The following is a 20,312-nucleotide window of genomic DNA, read 5'->3' as shown; positions in this document are numbered from 1 at the left end:
TTTTACTGTTTGTACACACAGTAGATATTTTAGGGAGAAAATTAAACTATAGAAATGTCTTTATAATATTTGAAAACTTCTTCAGTCGAACCAACGTTTTCCCGCCTCAAATCCCGAGGGACCAATCAGATCTCATGATTCATAACTTTGAAAGTAAACACTCATGATGCGTTTAGTTAAAATCGGTAACATCAGAAAATAAAAAAGAAGAGAAATTACTTCAACTTTAGGAAGTTTTGGAAACCTGTAAAAAAAAAGTACACCACTGAATGTTCTCCTCTACAAACAATGTAGTCTACTTCAGTGCAATTCTGAAGTACTCGCAATTTTCTTGAGTATTACCATATTATCTTTACATTTAATACGCCTACATTGTTAATTTTACGACATTCCCACATTCAAGTAAAAAAACAACATTTCACAGCTAATTTGTCACTTTTCAGATTATAAAACATTATATTGTTTTAAAACCACCTGACCTTGCAGTAGATAAAATTAGCTTTCCACCAAGTAGCCTACTGCTTATGTGTAAAATGTATTTAAAGGTCCATGGTGTAAATGCGTCAATATTCTTGAATAGGCCTACAACATTAACAGGAGACATTTTTGTTATAGGCTACTTAGGACCGCATGGACATATGACTTGGACTCTTGAGACTTTAAAGGTGGAGTTAGTGATTCTGGGGAAAGCTTTTTGTCCAAATCACTTTTTGTCCAAATCAGTCATGATAGGCTTCCTGTCTGTACCTATTGTGTAAATATGGTTTATACACAGCCTAGGCTAGGCTCTGTAAACTGGTATGAAAATAAAAGTGGCTTGGACAACCATAGACTAGGGGCCAACCAGGGACCAACTTTCTTTAGGTCCTTGGGACCAACCCACTGCAGCTAGCAACATGCTATTTTGATATGTGAATCTGATTGGCTTAGCTTTGGCTTTGATTAGTATTTTGTTTCAAAACTTAGGTTATTAAAATATTGACTGTCTTATTGTCACACTTGCTACACTACTAAAACACCATACCTGTATTTTCATACCAATAATCACCCTATTGATAACATTGTTGCTATGATAGGACGGTCCAAGCCACTTTGTGTGGCCTATACTTACCCATTTACAGAGCCTAGGCTATGTATTTACAGGACCCCCCCCCCCCCCAGCGCACACAGCAGGCTATATGATTAGCGGAAAATGTGGTTTTGACAACAAGCGTTTCCCAGAACCGCTGACTCTACCTGTTGCTAAATACAACAATTCTATTCACAGTTTCCTGTTTTAAAGGTGCTATGAGGCTCATTTTTCCTGATGATGATCAATTGTGGAAGAAGTTTTTGGTTGAGGAAAACTTCACGAAAGTCCAATATGAAAACAAATCTGTACTTAGTTCCAAAAGACAATAGGGATGATTATGGTCAGCATTCATGCATGGAGAGAAGAGCAGAGCAATGCCAGGGTATTGACTGAGTTGTATGCCTACACAAAATGAGCTGCTTTATGCAGAATGGTTGACATGGTCAGATAGGTAGAATAACAAAGGAACAATCAAGTTTGCAATGCTATAGTCTGGGAGCTTCCAGGATGATGCAAATGATATGATGAGTATTTGAATCATTCAAGTTGGGTGATGACCCACACCTATGGGTGTGAGCCCCCATCAGACTGATTTAATCACAATAGAAAGTCCAGACAGGATGCATCATATGAGAGGGAATACACTTCATACAATGATCAAATAGTACATGAAGGGACAAGAGTACAATTAAACTAATCAATATTAAATTGCTTCCATATGATCATGACATGTGCAGCAAACGAGACCATCAGTGCAAAGAAGGCTATTTTTACAGTTTTTCTTAATAACAGCTGGCGTAGTAAAAACAATACCGCTTTTCTCCAAAGGGGTTGTAATCATTTACACAAGCACCTTTAATGGACCAAAAGTATTTTCACAAAGCAAAATAATTTTAATTCAAATTGTCAATGTACAAATATTTATGGACCTTTATAACAATATTTCATTAGCAAATCTTTCTACTGTAGCCTATGTGTCTGCAGTGCACCAAGTCAGCAACATCCACTCACGCTGGGATTTCCTAAGTCATTCTGACAATATAGGCCTGAAGCATATAGGCCTACTAGACTGTGTCATGAATACATTGGAAAGCTCAGTCCAACCACGAGTATCTGAGTATCAGTGGCGACGGTCATCTATTTCACCATATAAAGCTTGTCACATTCCCAAAATAAAAAATATATATTAAAAAATACAAATAAATCTGATTTGATTCACATAGGCTACATGTCTTCAAAAGCTTGGGTTTCACTTGTAGGCCCACTGCAGTCTGCAGTGACTCATGCCAGAAAATATAGATTAACCCAGTGACATAGGCTAGTGCTTGTGAACTTCATGGTGAACTTGGAAAATGTAAGTTTCATGTCAGCTGTGTGTTTAAACTTCTGGCTGGGCTGTTCATTTCATGGATGTTATTTTTCCAAAACGCACTTCTTTTGCTGTTACGGAAAAGAGACAACGTTGGGTAATTTATCATTTTATTTTAACACCGGTTTCGATTGCCTCAAGATCACAGTTTTTCTATTTTTACCTACTAGGTTGAAAAGGACTGGGAGAGGAAAGAAATTTGACGTCACAGTGAAGTGGTGAATGATTGGCCACGCTTGTGTGACAATGTACGCCCTCTTATAATAGGTCTATGGTGTGCGCGAGGAGGCAGGCGGTGACGTGAACGTCGGGCGGCGGGGTCGGCTCTGACTGAAGCAGCACAGAGAGGAAACTACAGCAGGAGGAGGGGAAAAAGACATTCTCCCGGTCTTTCCTAGCACATCTTGACAGAACACTCCATTTAAAATGGCGTATCACAGTCCGTACAAAGCACCGCCGCAAATCAACGCTCCCCCGGATCAGAGCTTTCTGTGGAATATCTTCCAGAGGTGAGTGTTTCGCTGCTGTCTTGACTGTCTCACCCTCCGCTCCGCAGTGGAAGCTGTACCGCTGTCCTTTCGTTTCTAGCGCAAAGAGGAAGAGAGTGGGGCTGGGTGCTGGTGGTATTATTGGTGGTGATAGTGTCAGTGACCCTACAAATGTTTAATTGACAGCTCATTTTGTTGTCTTTTGTTTCGTGTCCTTCAGTGTTTGAGAGCAGCGCCCCGCAGTGAAATGTGTGTTTTGTCAGTGCTAACGTTACCTCTGAGTTGTACAGCTTCCTGTAAAATACTATTGCACAGTGTAGGCTATAGGCTATAACCATACGTCACTCAGCGGGTCACATTACAATATAGCCTACTACAGTCTATGTTGACAACCGCGTGGATGTCCTATCAGTGACACATAGCCTTATGGTGTTAATTAGTCTTGAAATAAAATCACAGGCAATTAATCAGTTGGCTCAACCAACCATGTGACCTGTCTTCCATGGCAATAAGAGTTTACAAACTGGGGGTCTAGGGACCTCCAGGAGACCTTGAAGGCTTCTGATCTGGGTTCTTCCAGCAGGGCAGACAGTTCAATTCAAGATTTCTAGTTAAAAATGTATAGGCCTATATAGAGAGCAATATATGAGAGAGTGACATTTTCTACTCACTGTGTCTGCCCCAAGTCACCAGTTGAAAAAAAAAATCCTCTAATGGTGGGGTTCCCTAACAATTCTGATAGTACTGAGTAGGCCTATAGCCTATGGCACAGGGTTTAGGGCTATAGACTATATGTCTATCTATAGGACTGTGACATGAATACATTGGAAAGCCGAGTCCACAACAACCACTAACTGATGCTCTATACAGTATCAGTGGCGACTGTCAAAAGTGTCAACCCACTAACACTCATCTATTTCACCATAGCCTGAATGTAAAAGTGTGTCAGCAGCTGAGAAGGTCACAGTAGTAGGCAGAGAGGGGAATAGTCATGATAGCATATGCTTTGGCCCCTGGTAGTAGTACCGAGTTATGTAATACTGCAGAGGATTTTTCCCTGCTGTTTTGCTATCACACAACATTGAGATGCTGCACGCATTGCATGCCTCGAAACAACCTTAACGAATTATTTATGTTTGGCCAAAAAAAGAAAAAAAATCCATAGAAATTGTGTCAGATGAACGATGCATTTTAACTACATGTATCTCACCCGTTCTTAATCTTTCATTCATATTCACACAAGCTTCGCATGACTGTGTGCACACGCATATCATATGGAGTCTTGCTTTTTACGTCACATACAAAACCAAGATTATGGCTTTCGTGAAAACACACACAGTCATCACCTCACATGAGCATGACGCTGCCACATCTGCTGCCTCTTGGTGACAATCTGGCAAAACCGTGCTGGAATTCCCTAAGTCATGTGATCGCAGTCAATAGAGCATAGGTGACGTGGGAGGCCTGTCTCTCTCTGACACACACACACACACACACACACACACATAGATACACTATCTATGACTCACGATTGCACAGTTGGCACCGTCTTTGCTAATCCATGGAGATTAAGTCGCATTTTGTAACCCCCTTCATCCTCTAATCTTGACTGGAGAGGAAGTTCTGGAGTTGCTCTTTCTCAAGGTGTTTAACACAGGATTGTTCTTTTTTAAATGTATTGTTGAAATATTAAATTATATTACGTGAATCGAGTTAGTCATCCATTGTCCAGCATGCTTTCTGAATAATGACGTTGGAATGACAGGAATGTTTGCACCCAACCCTTCAGAGTGGAGAACAACATCATGCTTTGAGTTGGACAGAGGTTGACAATGCAGATGTGTCGCTAGGCAAGCGCAACAACACTTTCCTGGACTGTCGGGTGAATACCAACCCTATTTAACCTCATTAGCAATGAATTAGAACTTGTAGGAAGGCCATTGCGTCCATTTAGAATGAATGAACAGGAATTAGTGATGCTTATTTTCAAAAAGCCAAAGTTGATGGGATCCATGTAACACCGTCTAACCAGAAACAGAGTTGTGATTTTGATCCATGACTTCTTAAGCCAATAGTGGAAAACTAAGCAGCAATGGAAAGTTTGGAAACTGACTGCAGGACACCAGAGTTTCTGTGTTTTTTTGTTGAGTGAATGCAGCTTTTATTTTATTTTAGAGGCTCTTATTTTTCCACTTTTTTTTGTGAGCCACGGTGCATGACGTTGCCTCCACTGTTGGAGCATAACTTTATGTGGAAAGTAGGGCGGCTTTTTGTTCCACAGGCCATATTCCAACCTGATTGCTTAATGGGAAAATCTGAGCAGACTCTTTCGGGGCCATGGTGTTTCATGTTGTTCTGCTGTTATAGGCTACGTGCTGTTATACGTGCAAGTTCCATATTTTGACAGTCCGTGGATGGGGAACGCCAGATGCTTAACTGTCTTTTTGCTGCAGGCGATTAGTGAATTTTAATGATGTTTTTCACTTTTTCTCCCAAGTCACTTGATGGAAAAGTCTGGCGAGGTAACTTTACCTGAGGCCGAGTCAGTGAGTTGGAAGATGGGAGGAGAGGAGGTGCATGGGAGAAAAAGGGGGAGAGAGAGCTCTGACTGTAACACACAGACAGACACTTCTCTGAGTTCATTTATCAGTGTTTGTAAAGGTTGGGTGCCCCTGCCGCCTGCATCAACTCAACTGTTCCTCACCTTCACTGTGACAAAGCTCTCATTTATGGAGAGAGCAGTTTTTCTCCCCCCATAGGAGGAGCCCGGGAAGGTCTCCTTATGTTTGGGATTCTTTATTTAAGTTTTGGGGGAAGGTAAAGTGACGGAAAATGCACAGACCTGTGGCTGATCAGCGTGTAGAAAGCCACAAATGCTGCCGATATGAGCGCACATGTGGTGTCACAGCTGTGAGTAGAAACCCAGCCCATAAAGTCGGCAGCACTGGGCTAGTCCTGTGTTTAAAAAAAAAAGGTGTGTGTGTGTGTATGGGGGGGATTCCCCGTCCCCTCCACTCCCTCGTCTTCTCTTCTGGTATTCAGAGTGTGTTTGCGTCGACAGGACGGGCCAGGCAGGTTGCTAAGGAACAACTGAGTCACACACTGGGTGTTTGACTAAGCCACGTTTCAAACTGCGAGGAGCCAGTTATATATGTGTCACAGCCCAGCCCGCTAATGTTTTTATGTCTCGGCATCTCAGGGGAAAACTCTTGTCTGAGTGTTGTAAATGTATCTTAATGGTTATGTATTTTTAGCTGCCTTGTCTTTTGGAGGGATAATTTAACAAACAAAAGACAATCCTTACTTTCAGATGTTTTTTCATCACTGGGTGGTTCCCTCGTGCTTGTTCATTCCGAACTATCTTTTTTTTTTTCCATTACCTCAAATTGCCAGATGTCGGTCATGTAATGAGAACATGTCCTGAAACTCCTAGAGGTTATACAAAGTTATAAACACTTCTTACCTAACTTCCTAACTCTTGTTTATTGGCACTTCTGTTAGTAGGCTACCGATGTGTTTAAGATAATTTTGAGTAGATGGAACCTAGTCACAGACATAGCCACTCAGTATTCTCATATCTTACCTTTTAGACACTTTAAGGTGCAGTGTGTGTGGTAAGGAGTATTTTGGATTTATATTTTGGGCGAACAATGTTTGAAAAGTTTGTCCATTCTGTGCCAATGTAGAAACATGGTGGTGTAAAATGGCAGCGCAGCTCACCACTCCATTGTTGATATAAAACATTGCTTCTGAGGTAATACAAATATGAACAACTTTTCACGTGATTATACACTAATTAAAACATACATAAATATTATATTCCATTTCTACCAAGTCTGATGTGAAGAAAACCCCAATTCCCTTTACACACTGCATCTTGCATTACCTTCCTTTAAGCAGTGCACCTCACTAGAGGACAGGTGTTACCTGTTTTGGCTCTAGTGTCTACTTTTAAATTGAAATTGTTGATTTGTTTGAATAATTAAATTAAATGTTTGTGGTCTAAGTCAAAATCTTCATTTCCTTGACAAAATTAAGTATAGTGTAAAGATTATTATTACTGTTTGTCATCATGACATGCACACCTTTTTAGTGATCGAGTAAAATTACTTTCCTGGCCAATATAAACCATGACGTGGTGGGTGTTCATTTGGTCTTTAACACCAATCTGCCGGAAGCTCTTTTGTAATTCTACAGGTTCTCTTGGAGACCACATATCTGAAGTTTTAGATTTGAATCCTCCCTCGTTAAAAAATATGGTACACTGTTTGAGACTATTGCAAGCTGACACTAGGCTGGTTGCACTACCTGTACGGTAGCCAAGAGTCAGTTTCATTTCGCTTTCTCAGGATCAACACAGACACACACAAGCTTGGTGTGGCCCGGTCTCTGGGGAGCTGTGAATGTACAAGCCGCCTTATGTGTCCCGATCATAGCACTCCATTCATTCTCAGGGGGCTGTTGACATGCCAGCACGTGCTCTGGGGTATAGGGTTTCAGCATGCGAGTGTTGATGCCCACTCTTATTGTGTATCGGGACGGAGTGTGTGGGTGTGTGTGTCAAGTGGATAATGCGGGCGGCAACTAATCTGTGTTTTCCTTCCCCAGGGTCGACAAGGACCGCAGTGGAGTGATATCAGACTCTGAACTTCAGCAGGCTTTATCCAATGGTACGTCGTCTCACTGTCTGACAGTTCAGCCACTCCTTTCCCCTTCCCCCTTATCTTTCTCCAAACATCTTCTTATTTCTGACCATTTGTCTATTTATTATTATTATTTCTTTCGGACAATTCCACACAATTTTCTCTTTCACATATTCATACATCTTACTTTGTGTTGTCCGAAGGGTGACAGGAGAAGCCAAAGGCTTAGCAGGTCCCGCCCCCATTTTCATCAGATTCAGATTCAGATTCAGATTCAGATACACAGTTACTGAACAGCATTATAATAATACAGCATTTCTTCCACCATTTCTCATTCTCCTTTCCTCTTTGACCTTTGGACATTTATTTTTATTCCTCCCTTTCTCACCTCTCCTTTGATCCTTCCGTCTCCCTCCCATCTCCTCGTTACACACCATTGCTCTCTGTCACTATTTGATTTAAGCAACTGCCAAGCCTTAGCAGAAAATGGATGAGGATTTTTTTTTTATCTCGAGGTGCCAGATGAACTGAGAAGAAGAAGAAAAAAAAAAGAAGGAATGATTGCGTTTTATTTTTGTCCCAGGACAACAGAGAAGCGGGTGAAAAGTTTATCAGTGTAGCTTCAAAGGCCTTTTTAATAAGCCTCAGAGTCCCTGTGATGAGAGCTGGCTCCACACTGTAAAAGGCTGCAGGTTGAAAAATGTTTAGGTTTTGACATTGTCGCTTAAGAACATAATGGTGAAATCAAACCAAGGTCCAACAAGATGTATCATGCAAACACTTTTTTTTGTATAAAATCAAGAAGAGTGATTTCTTTTATCCAAAATAGAATGTTAAAGGAATGGGTTAAAAAGAGTGTGTTGGCTTGGCCTGCTTTAACATCAGCCACAAACAGTAGCGTGTCAGCCTAATCACCTCACTCTAAACAATAGTTTACTGGCTTACTACTTACAGCAGTAATTCAGCATTACCCCCAATGCCAGAGGAATTTCACGCTCCATTATTTTGTGTAACTATAAAAAATGACTAGCACTTCCACTGTGGGTGTTTCCCTTTCACTGTGTGGAAGCCTGGATGCTGCTCTATCTGGTGGATAAACGTAATAGTCTTGTAAAGAAAGGATCATATTTTCTGTCCACTTTCATTTCAGTCTCTACTTTAGACCTGTGTCTGTCTGAAATCAAGGACATGTTTAAAATGTGTGAAAGACTGAGAGGAAGTAACTCAAAGAATCAGCATGGAAAAGGAGCTTGGGAAAAGAACAAGAGCATTACTGGCTACTAGTGATGGACGTTTAATCGCTCTTGGTCCTCCTGATTCAAACAGGATTAGGGCTTCAGTTCCCAATGGGGGGTGGGGGTGGGGGGAGGGATTCTGAATGTAAAAGAAGGTACGCTTGTGATTCTGCAGGGCCGTTGACTAAACGATACACACCATCTCCTCTGCTCAAGCGAAATCAGTTTTACACTTGGACTGAGAAGAGAAGTATAGGCTGAGAAAATATGTGTGTCTTGCCCCCGAAGAGACAACGGGGTCGATACTGTAATGATTAATGCGACGTGCCTTTCTTTCTCAGAGTGCAGTTTGCCCCTGGAAACTGTAGTGCAGGTTGATGTTTTTGTCATCTCATTAAAATACGATGCGTTTACCCACGTCAAGTTTATGGCTGTATTGCCCAGTAGCTGCTTTTTTCAAATTCCAAGCCTTTTGAACAGATTACTCTCCTCAGAAACAATTTTTTTTTCTGGCACTTTAGAGAAAAAAAAAGCAGTGTCAGAGTGAGTAGCAGTAGTGAAAGAAGCTGTTATCAGTCGGTGCAGTAGTGGCTCTCTGGCTCAGCATACTGATTAGAGTGTGAGGTGTGTGTAAGTGCTTGCGTGCATTAACATCCGTGTTTATCTAGTATCTGTGAGTGTTGGTCATTTTATCTGCATTCATGCCCAAGGGTCAGTAAGAGGCATTTTTGTTTTTAACAGACGTTGTGTTTGTGACTGTGTGTGTGTGTGTGTGTGTGTGTGTGTGTGTGTGGTGAACAGCAGGTTTTTCGGTCCAGTCTCCGCCAGTTCATTATGTTGACTGGGATGTGAAACTGGTGAAGCTGAACACACTGCGCTTGCATTCTCTGTCCTTCAGTCCCCTTGCTAAAGCTGCCAGCCCAGTCCCTGTCTGTCTGTCTGCCTGTCTGTCTGCCTGTCGTGGCTCTACTGATTCTGCTACTGCTGCTTTTATTTACATCGCTATTATTCACAACGTCAACCAAGCTTAGTTGTTTGCCAGGCTGCTGTTGCCTTCCCTCCTCCTCCCTAAGGGGGGCAGAGTGCACAGAGTATCATCATGGCCCTGGTAGCTGGGGACAGCTAGGCAGGCCTTTACTCTTGACAATCCTCCTTCCTCTGCTGTTTCTGCACCACACACTCTCTCCCCTTCTTCTCATATCTCCTTTCAGTACGTCAATACTGTATTGCATTTTCTATAATCCGTCAAGACTCCTTTTCAATGTTTGTTCGTCTGTTTCTTTCTGTTTGTAAGTGAGAGGATAATCCAAAATGGCGTGTTACTTTCATTACTTTCTATCCTGATTCTCTGTGATCTAGTGTGTTGATGCTTGTGAGGCTTTTTACCTCACTGTGAATAATTTATTTTGCCCCTGTGAAATATGTTTTGGGGGCATTTTGGATAATTTCCAGCAGGACAATTTTATCAATGTTTTGATCTTGTTTCCTCTATCAGGGTACCACATGGGTTTTCAAGATCAAAATTAAGACTTTTTAAGACCCTTTTTAATTCAACTTGGAATTACATTTGTCTAACTCCACACTTCTGAAATCAGACCCATCTCGATTGTGTTTGTAAGAAAAGTACTACGGATGCCAGCTGTCCATTTTCGACTCTGGCTTTGCAAATTCATATCAATTCCCCCAAACAAGCTCCTGCTCATTTCCCTGCTGTGAAGACGATGTCACATTTTTTCTAGTGTTACAAAACTAGATTTTCAAAACTGCCTTATAAGCGGGACATTGTCTCTTCATACTGGTGGCTTTTGCTTGTGTTAACTATAAACGACATGACTACATGAGACTGGATGACTCCTCTCCTCTCCTCTCCTCTCCTCTCCTCTCCTCTCCTCTCCTCTCCTCTCCTCTCCTCTCCTCTCCTCTCCTCTCCTCTCCTCTCCTCTCCTCTCCTCTCCTCTCCTCTCCTCTCCTCTCCTCTCCTCTCCTCTCCTCTCCTCTCCTCTCCTCTCCTCACCTCTCCTCTCCTCTCCTCTCTTCTATAATGATCTCTCTCTCCATTCCTCAGGAGGATATGGCAGCGTCTCAGTGCCTGCTGTGTCCTCTGTCGGTTTGTCCTCTCTCACTCCAACTCTCTCCGTTTGTCCTTTGCCCATGCTCCCCTACTAAGTCCATCTTCCTTTACACTTTCTCTCTATTTTTCCTGCCCCTCTTCTCTTCTCTCTCTCCATCCCTCCATCAGTCTTGGGCGTGACTGTATAGCATCCCCCGAAGAGACACTGATTGGCTCTGTGCCGCTAAAGTGAATGTGCATTCTTGTACGCCGTGTAGCTGCGCCATTTGCCATAAATATGGAATATTTTTGGCGTGCCTTTCGCTCAGCAGTGAGTAGAAATCATACCAACTTGCCATCCCGCTGCCCCGCGCACACATATTTATCCTCCTCTTTGAGTTATTTAAGTGTGTAGTAGGAGCAGTAATAGGCTCTACAATTGCCGACACGATTGAGAGAGCACAGGCTTGCTGTTCAGATTGCAGAGCTGGCTGAATGGCAGGACTGAAAACAAGCTTGTTCAACAAACTCTCATACTCTTTACATCTCTACAATTTTGGCATTTTGTAACACCACTGGAGTCGAGCTGAAAGGCTAAAGCTGAATTTCAGACCTGGAAATGCAAATTCAAGGTCAAGCAAAGCCAAGAGAGAACGCCACTTATAATTATGCTGAGGATTAGGATGATTTGGATAAGTCATTCTTCCTGAATGTTTAATGAAAACTGCTCAGTCCAACCGTTTCCATGTGCAAACAGACTTTAGCTTGTGTGTGATTTGGATTTTGGTCCTTTTTAACTGTGCGTGCATTTTTGAAAAAGGAATGGGAAAAGGTCGCTCTTTGCATATTAGCTTGAAAAATACTGGTAGCCAATTAGAAGAATTAGCCTGCCTCTGCTGACAGTCAGAAGATACACTTTACAACATAATTCAACGGCCTTGTGTGCTTGTTGTGCCTTGTTTATTTACCACGTTATGTTGTGTTCTATATATTTTTTGCACTCCTCTTCTTGTAAACACAGACATTTTGTTTTGTCAACCTACAGGCCAAGGCCCGACCGATATGGATTTTTGAGTGCCGATGCCGATTGTTTACAGAGAAAAATTACGATAACGATTAAATCGGCCGATACTTAGAAAAATAATGTGTTACAAATATCTCTAAACTTGGACAATAAGCATTTTATCTTACTGCACCCCACCCTCTTGAACTCCCTCCCCCCCAAACATCAGTATCTCAGACTCAATAAACTCACTCTAAAGTCAACTCAAAACTCACCTCTTTAAAAAAGCATAATGACACACCTGACTCCACTCCAAACCTTATTTAAAAAAAAAAATGGCCGGACGATAAATCGGTCGGGCCCTACTACAGGCTTTTGCCAATTTTCTCTTAAAAAATGCACACACAGTTAAAGGAATTTGTTCTGTCGTCTTGTCGTGAGTGAGGCAATAAGCTTAATTTTTTTATAACTATTCCTTTTAAAGTATACAGCTTCTGTGTAAAGATTTGTGTCCATGTGTGCATACATACATGTGTCAAATTTGTACGTACAAGTGTCTCACTGAGCTCCAGCAAAGCATATATGTGTAAGTTTATAGTTCCCCCTGTTTTTCCACCGACCCGCCTTTCTTCACCTCCCATACTCCCTCTCTTCCATCCTACTCACTTTTCTCTCTCTCTCCGCCTCACTACTGGCAGGCGAGCCTACCGGTGAGAGAGCCCAGTGTGAGCACAGGACAGAGAGTGTTTTGTACCAGCTGGCCTTCAGAGTGACACACACAAACAGCTCTCAACCATACTCACCACCTGACACTGGGCAGTCCTAGGCTGTCTGGCATATATTAGTGACCTCACAGCTTTTGTGTGTTGTTTGTGTGTGTGTGTGTGTGTGTGTGTGTGTGTGTGTGTGTGTGTGTGTGCATGTATGTGTGTGCGCGCGCAAGTAGAGGAATGAGTGTTGCTGAAAAGGTCACAGCTTGTTCTTCTTTGCTCTGCAATTAGATATTGTTCTGGTGCCTCTAATGCCGCAGCCCCATTAATTCAAAATGTATAAAAATGGGATCTCCGTAATCTTTCAGATTTTCAATTTAATATTTTGACTTGGTTGACAAAGTTGAGGAGACTGAGATTTATGTATGCACAAAGCAAATTTCATCTTCAGGATAATGGATATAGTTAAACATTTTACTGCATGTTATTGGATAGGCATGTTCAGAGGTAAACTGATAAATCAGTCAGAATGACTTTATATAGGCTGATCTTATTAGTTTAATGCAGCTATGTCTGTCATTTTATACATAAACATATTATCTGTAAATAAGTACATTTCAAATTCCTGGCCAGATTCAAGAATACATATGCAGGATACTTTGCAGTTTAGAAATGAACCTGATTAATATTGATCAATTAAACAAATTTAAGGCACCCTTATCCGTGTTACCTGTTTGAGTTTTTCTTTGTTCACACACCAGCCTAAAGAGTCTACAGGCAGGCTATAGTGACTCTGCATGAGGCTGTACTTAGGAATATTGTTCATTTGAGCAAAATTTTAACGTCAGCATGCTGTTAAGAAGGTTTAATGTTCCCCATGTCACTTAGTTAACACTGTGTTAGTGTAGCGTGTTATCATGCTCACATTTGCTAATTGGCACTTAACACAAAGTGCAGCTGAGATTGGGAATAGATCATAAACAAAAGACAAATTAAACTGTATTTTACCTGTTGTGGTGCCAAATATAAAAGTCAAGGGATCAACACAATTCTTATAATGATTTCTTTACAAAAGTGACGGACCAACCGACCTCCAAGACCTCTGATGCTTTGTAACAAATGTCAGGTGAACTTCAATGTGGAGAGAAACTATCAAACAAGTGGAGTATTGTATTACTGAATAGTTGTGTTACGTCTCCTGTTGTGAGGGGATGCCGGCTCCAAAGTGCAGCATTGGTGGAAGTGCCTGGCAGGGTTCATGCCAGTTAATCACAGCTTACAGAGCTGACTGTTACAGTATCCTGATGCGATCGGATGTCCAAAATCTCATTTGTAAGATGTCTAACATTACCAGCGAGTGAAACACATCCTATAGCTAGTGTATAGTTTCCAAATACTATTATGAGGAAATAGCTTTGGCTTAATTAAAAGAAAAATGACTTGTGAGAGACAGAAGGAATTTTATGATTTTTCGCATTTGACCAGCACTCCAATAAACGGTGTATAGATTCTGGCCCAAACCCCAGATCCAGCTGGAGCCTCAGGCCTGGTCCCAGAACAGCTCTACCCACAGTCCCAGACAGCCTCACCCATCAATAAAACAAAGCAAGGAAGGGGAAAGAAATGTGGTGTGTCTTTACATGAACCCTTTGAATTCTGCAGTATATTTTACTCCCCGAGTTAATTTCTGCCCCTTTTTATAATTTATTTGTTCACCAGGAGAAAATAAATCCCAATTTCTACGTTCTATTTCTATTCAAATTCAAACAAGGTGCTCTTATTTCACAGGGCACCTTATCTAAAGCTCTCATGGTTCTAAGTGCAAACCCGCTTACTTCCCGCATAGCTGAGGCGGTGTGGGGAAATTAAAAAAAAAGCAGTCACGAAGCACCGCACATGTGAAAAGGGCTCCGCACCTCGCCGACGAGATGTCAAAATCCTGCAGGATGCTGTTTAAGGGGTCTGCAGATAGAGTTGCAGGGAGGGAGCTTAGGTCAGCAGAAGTAAGTAGGCGAGAGGGGGTTCAGGTTACAAAGACTAAACTGCAAATGTGTTGGGCTCTCCAGGCATCTCCTCTTTAGTTTATTTTACTCATCTAGTTATCTCTCGTCCTATTACTTCTCTTTCTTCTTGTTCTCTTATCTTCTCTGCATCCCCCTTTCTCTTCATTTGTCTTTCTTAACTTGAACTGGGCCTCTCTGTGAGATTAAAGTGAGACGGTGAGTCAGCAAAGATTTAGACACCCAGATAAATCTCTGCGACAGAGTGTGAAGAAGGCTATAAAGTACCAAGACCCTGCGGAACTAAAGACCCATCAGTCTCTCTCTAATCATATAAATGACAGATATAAACACAAATGATTGAAGAGTTTGTCCCATAAAGGAGAAAGTTGCTATGTTTTGTGTGTGTGTGTGTGTGTGTGTGTGTGTGTGTGTGTGTGTGTGTGTGTTGGGGGGGGGGGGGGGGATTGTGATAAAATGCCTTGCTTTGAAGTTTGTTAGTTTTTAACTTCAACTCACTTTTATTTATTTTCTCATGTGCATTCATGTGTCAGTGTCATCCACTCCTCCTTTAGACTGATTATTAGGTGCATTATTGTATGGTGTGGGTGGCTCCTGTGGAATGTGATAAATAAATAAATATATTTTTGGAAACTTTATTTTGCATTATTTGGGTTATTAAAAACACAAACGATACGAAAACAACCAAAAGAATGAGCCACCTTCTATTGTTGGCAGTCTTATAAATTTCCACTGAAAACCGTCCCATATGAGCATTCATTTTCTGCTGACTGTATAGCTGGAATAACTATGACGCTATATAAAAGTCAGGTTATCATAAGCGGTATGTTCCTACAAGTGATCCTAAAATAGCCCACTAGTTTTTCGTTGAGCTGGTATGTTCCTAACTGCAATTACTTTGTCTTACAGGCACATGGACTCCTTTCAACCCAGTTACCGTGCGCTCCATCATATGTGAGTATCAGCTGACAGTGACACGGCCAACTCATTTTTACACAGCCTGCCCGTTGTTTCTCAGTCCGTGCAAGTTGTTTATAAGATTCAACTCCATGACAACAACATAAATTCATTATGTCTTGTGCAATCCAAGGGCAACAACAAACTTATCTTTGCTTCAGTTAGTGCTGCTCGGCTGGAAAATATGCAGCCGTCAATAAAAAGACAAGGAGTGGGAGAACGTTTGTCCTGATAGGGACTTGCCATTTTCCACAGACTCTAAATATCGATCTGTTTACGCCCTTAAAGCCAGCTGTAAAAGGCAGCTGAAAGACTGTAAACTCTGCATTGTAGTTGAGGATTAGGTGGACACTTTTTCACTGTACTATTTTTAGGTCAGACTTTACCTCAACACAGATAAAGATAAATGTTTTCGGGGGCGCCCTTAGCTCAGTTGGTAGGGCGTGTGTCCCCCCCCCCCCTCCCCGGGCCGGGCCCAGCAGCAGACCCGGGTTCGATTCCCGCCCGCGGTCGTTCTCTGCTTGTCACTCCCCTCTCTGCCCCATTTCACCTCTGTCTCTCTGCACCATCTATAAAGCATAAAAATGCCCAAAAAATATCTTAAAAAAAAAAAAAAAAAAAAAAAAGATAAATGTTTTCATACTTGGATTGTAAAACTGTGTCTCGTACAGCCTTTGGCTGATGTAGTCACAGTTTGAGAATGCTTGTTGTTATAATCACTTTTTTTGTCAAAATCAGAGAATATCTCCTCACGTAATGCTACCAGTCCATACTATGGGTGCACGGTAAAAATAATCCAGTGTTAAAACACAGCCAAGGCTCTGTAAACGGGACTGTTGCTAGCTGTGGTAGGCCCCCTTTGTTTACATACCCTTTGTTTACAGATCCTAGGCTGTGCATTAACACCAGATTTATTTTCAGTGGACAGGTTGCTGATCGCGAGGAGATATTCATTGACTTTGACAAAGTTTGATTTTGACAACAAAGCATTCTCCAGAATAAGTCAGGGGCTATTAAAGTGTGAGAACCACAGTTCACTCTGACAGGCCTTTTTTAAAAGCTATGTAATGTGATATCACTTTTGCCTTAAAGTCGCAGGGTTGTGTGGGTGTGCGTTATTTACGTCTTCTACCTCTCTCCTTCAGCCATGTTCGATAGGGAAAATAAAGGCGGGGTGAACTTCAACGAGTTTGCCGGCGTTTGGAAATACATCACAGACTGGCAGAACATCTTCAGGACCTATGACCGGGACAACTCGGGCTTCATCGATAAGAACGAGCTCCGACAGGCGCTGACCGGATTCGGTGAGCAGCAAAGTATGATTTGGGTATTTTAAATTAACCACTGTGGTGGAGGGCTCTGTTTCTGTCTCTGTATCCAAGGACGTCCTTTCTCAAAAGGTCAGGTTTTGTCTTTTTCTATAGCTCTATGTATCACCCGTATTAACCTGCAAATTCAGCTTGCTTTTAACAATTCAGTGCAACATGGGTATAGAGGATAAAAAACTTTGATTGGCATGATTCCACAGAAAGGTAGCTTAGCAAATTATCTAAATACAAGTTGTATTGAGATTTTAACCAAAATACATAGATGGAGCATTGCAGCATACAGTTTGAGAGAAAATAAAATGGCCATTTCAAGTATGCTGTAGTCATAAGTCATAAGCTTTGGCTTAACAGTGGTATCAAGAGGTTTGGATTTGTCCTTAACTAATTACTGGAACTGCAAATGAAAAAATAAAAACCAGAAGAAAAAAAATTATGTCTTTTTGATTCTGGGTGTTTGTACTGTCCAAAACCCCTATAGGCTTTTGTTTAAGTTTGCCGTAATCATCAGTACATTGTTGAAATTGTTCCTGACAATGTATTTGAACTTAATTAGGGGTAATGGATCAGGATCTATCTATCACACTGATGGTGGCATTACTGTCTGCACTTGCTCAGCTCCAAGAATTCTGCTTCTGATATCTGCTTCATCCCATGGCCAGGCTTTTCTGCAGGGACTTTAGGCTGCTCTGAGGTCAAGGTCACGTTTGATTTCCCTAGGCTGTGCAGGTGTGTGGAAAAAATCTATTTCCCATGGGAAAATAATAATGTCTTATTTGCTGTTGTGTGCAGGCTATCGTCTATCGGATCAGTTCTACGGCACGCTGATAGAGAAGTTTGACCGCCAGAGGAAGGGACAGGTTGCCTTCGATGACTTCATCCAGTGCTGTATTGTACTACAGGTACACACACTGAACCAAAACAAGCTGTGTATCATATGATTAGTCCAGTATGCTCATACAAAGGGATCGGGTGTCCTTTGATTTAGCACTTGAATCAGAACAAGGCTACGCTTGTGTTCAGAAGCTTCAAAGGGTGGTTTTAATTATGCATATTTGAGAGACGCTTTATGGTCCTCCCTGTTAGATTATTAATCTCCCGTGGGAGACTGCATTTCAGGCCGTACGATGCGTTTCAGTGGTTTTACACATACAATAGTAGTGGAAGCTGCCAATATAATTTTCCAGGTGCACATAGATAGTAATATAACAGTAGCAGGGCTCCAGAGTGCGCCTAATTTGGGCGCACATGCGCCCAAAAATCTGTGGAGTGCGACCATATATTTCCACTGGTCGCACCAGTGCACCTGAAATTGATCACGTCATATTAAATGTAATATTGGGTGTTGTGCTGCACGATTCATCTAATTGCGATGTGAGCAGCTAGTGCAATTACATAACCGCAAAATTGGCTGCTGCGATTGCGATTCAATGTAGGATAAATGTGCGCGCGTGTGTCTATACGTTACAACTGCTCCTCTCGTCTTTTTGGTAGCGCCCCTCTGACAGTGTGTGTGTGTGTGTCGGTGTGTGTGTGTGTGTGTCGGTGTGTGTGTGTGTATCTGCGCGCGCACCTACACGGCGTGCAAGACGGTTGCCGAGTCGACAGCAGAGTAAACAAACAAACATGGACGCCGACGCGCAGCAGCATCCACGCTGAACTGTGACGGAAAACAAAGGCATATAAAAGAGTTGCCTACCATGAACTGTCTTTGGGTTGAAAAAAAACTCCTTCAACTCAGTATCCGTCTACCTGTAGTCCAAAAAAATTTAAAAAAATGCATACAAAAATACATTTTTTAACTATAATTTTTATTATTTTGAAAACAGTATAGGCCTAGTTAGTAGAAGCTTTATTTTTTATATTTTCACTGATTCTTAATATGTGCTTGTTTTAAATTGAGATCAGATATCGAAGCTGTCAATATTCTCAAATCTTCCTTGAAAACCAAGAAAGTAGAATCATAATAGCCTACCATTTATTATATTGCGTCGCAAATCGCAATATTGGCCACTATAATCGCATTTCTCCAATTCATGCAGCACTAATTTGGTGCACCCAAAATATATGCTGGTGCACCTAGATGAAAAAGTTAGGCGCACCGGTGCACCCAATGAAAAAAGTTAGTCTGGAGCCCTGAGTAGTTATATAAGTGTTTAAGGGCCTCAATAACTCTAGAGGCCTTTCACCTTATTTGGCACTTCTTTGAGTGACATTGTGTTTACATACTGTATCTGCATCTCCACAAGTATACACTAAAAGCATTAAATGTGATTATAATGATGAACAAATGTGATTTGAAAATCCTTAAAACAAAGATTTTGCTAACTTGTTTTTATAAATGTAGTTTTTTTTTTTTTGGGCGGAGACTTGGAAGCAATGACGAATGAGAGTTTGTTATCATAATGCACAAAAAGTTAAATTCACAATTTTCCCACCTTGCTTTCCACAGAGGTTGACTGATGTGTTCAGGCGGTACGACACAGACCAGGATGGCTGGATTCAGGTTTCATATGAACAGTATCTATCCATGGTCTTCAATATAGTATAACACACACACATGGATCACCACAGAAGAGCACAACTGGACACAACTGTGCCAAAGCTACAGGCGCCTCCCGGATGTCTGCCACGGTGGACACTACAAGATTTTTTTTTCTCTATGACCTAATTTTTTTAGCCCCAATTGGGGTCGTTCACACAAATTTATAAACTGAATACAAGAAAACTTAGGGGAACCCTTAGTTGTTTGAGGCTGTGATAGCCTCCAGATGACATTATTAGTCTGGAGGTATATATTAGAATGCTTAATGTGTTAAAAAAAAATCTTGTGGTGTTCTGTTTAATGACCAATCTAGGCTACGTCTGTGTAGGGGTTGGGGAATATTATGGACACATCCTGTCTTTCTGTCTGTCTGTCAGTTATTGTCGACAAACCTTTTAATGTCTTAACTTTTTAAAAAGGCACACTGTTGAGAGTTAAACAGATGCATTGTAAATATGATTTAAGATGCATTGCATGCTTTTCAGGGAAATTTAGCCCCAAGTTGAAGCATGCTTTCCCTTTCTCTCGTCTTTTCCTCAGCCCTATTTTGCTCAAAGCCATGTTTACAAAAACAGTGAAGGCAGGCGCTGGGTCTGCTTTGAGATTCACTGACATGCCAGCTTACATGCCATATTTGTACAAACTTATTTTTAACAGCAAAAATCCTCAAATGTTAAGAGCATATCATGTTTGGTAGAGGGTAAGCATAATGCCTTTTAGTATGGCTTATTTTTTGTGCATGATGCCTTAAAATGTGTAAAAACAACACTTTTATTAAATAAACAAATAATTAAAATCTGATGTGGAGTGCTTTTTATCTTTTCAAAGGACAACTGAAGCCACGTTGCATTGCAGGGAAACAAGGCTGGACTACGACGTAGCTCAATGTCTCCC

At 41.4% G+C, this 20,312-nt stretch overlaps 1 protein-coding gene across 2 annotated transcripts; it reads left to right on the top strand.

Annotated features, from left to right (window-relative positions):
• The first annotated feature begins 2,746 nt into the window (after positions 1–2,746).
• On the top strand, positions 2,747–20,208 carry pdcd6 (programmed cell death 6). Of its 2 annotated transcripts, none has more exons than XM_080050534.1 (6): positions 2,747–2,950; positions 7,538–7,599; positions 15,501–15,545; positions 16,694–16,852; positions 17,666–17,775; positions 19,326–20,208. In XM_080050534.1, the coding sequence occupies exons 1-6, from the start codon at positions 2,868–2,870 to the stop codon at positions 19,422–19,424; spliced, it is 558 nt and encodes a 185-aa protein (XP_079906660.1). In that variant the 5' UTR covers positions 2,747–2,867; the 3' UTR covers positions 19,425–20,208. The 2 variants fall into 2 exon arrangements, with proteins under 2 accessions (XP_079906660.1, XP_079906659.1); XM_080050533.1 differs by having other exon boundaries at positions 16,694–16,864.
• Positions 20,209–20,312: the final 104 nt, after the last annotated feature.

The sequence above is a fragment of the Ammodytes marinus genome (genome assembly GCF_949987685.1).
Source record: "Ammodytes marinus genome assembly, chromosome: 21".
NCBI classification, from domain to species: domain Eukaryota; kingdom Metazoa; phylum Chordata; class Actinopteri; order Uranoscopiformes; family Ammodytidae; genus Ammodytes; species Ammodytes marinus.
Note: the sequence above shows the minus strand (reverse complement) of the source record. Positions and strands in the feature narration are given on the sequence as shown.

Coding starts and splice junctions, on each gene's coding strand:
- pdcd6 (XM_080050533.1), top strand. CDS start 2,868: ATGGCGTATCACAGTCCGTACAAAGCACCGCCGCAAATCAACGCTCCC. Junction 7,600..15,500: donor TCAGCAGGCTTTATCCAATG/GTACGTCGTCTC, acceptor TTTGTCTTACAG/GCACATGGACTCCTTTCAAC. Junction 15,546..16,693: donor TACCGTGCGCTCCATCATAT/GTGAGTATCAGC, acceptor TCTCTCCTTCAG/CCATGTTCGATAGGGAAAAT.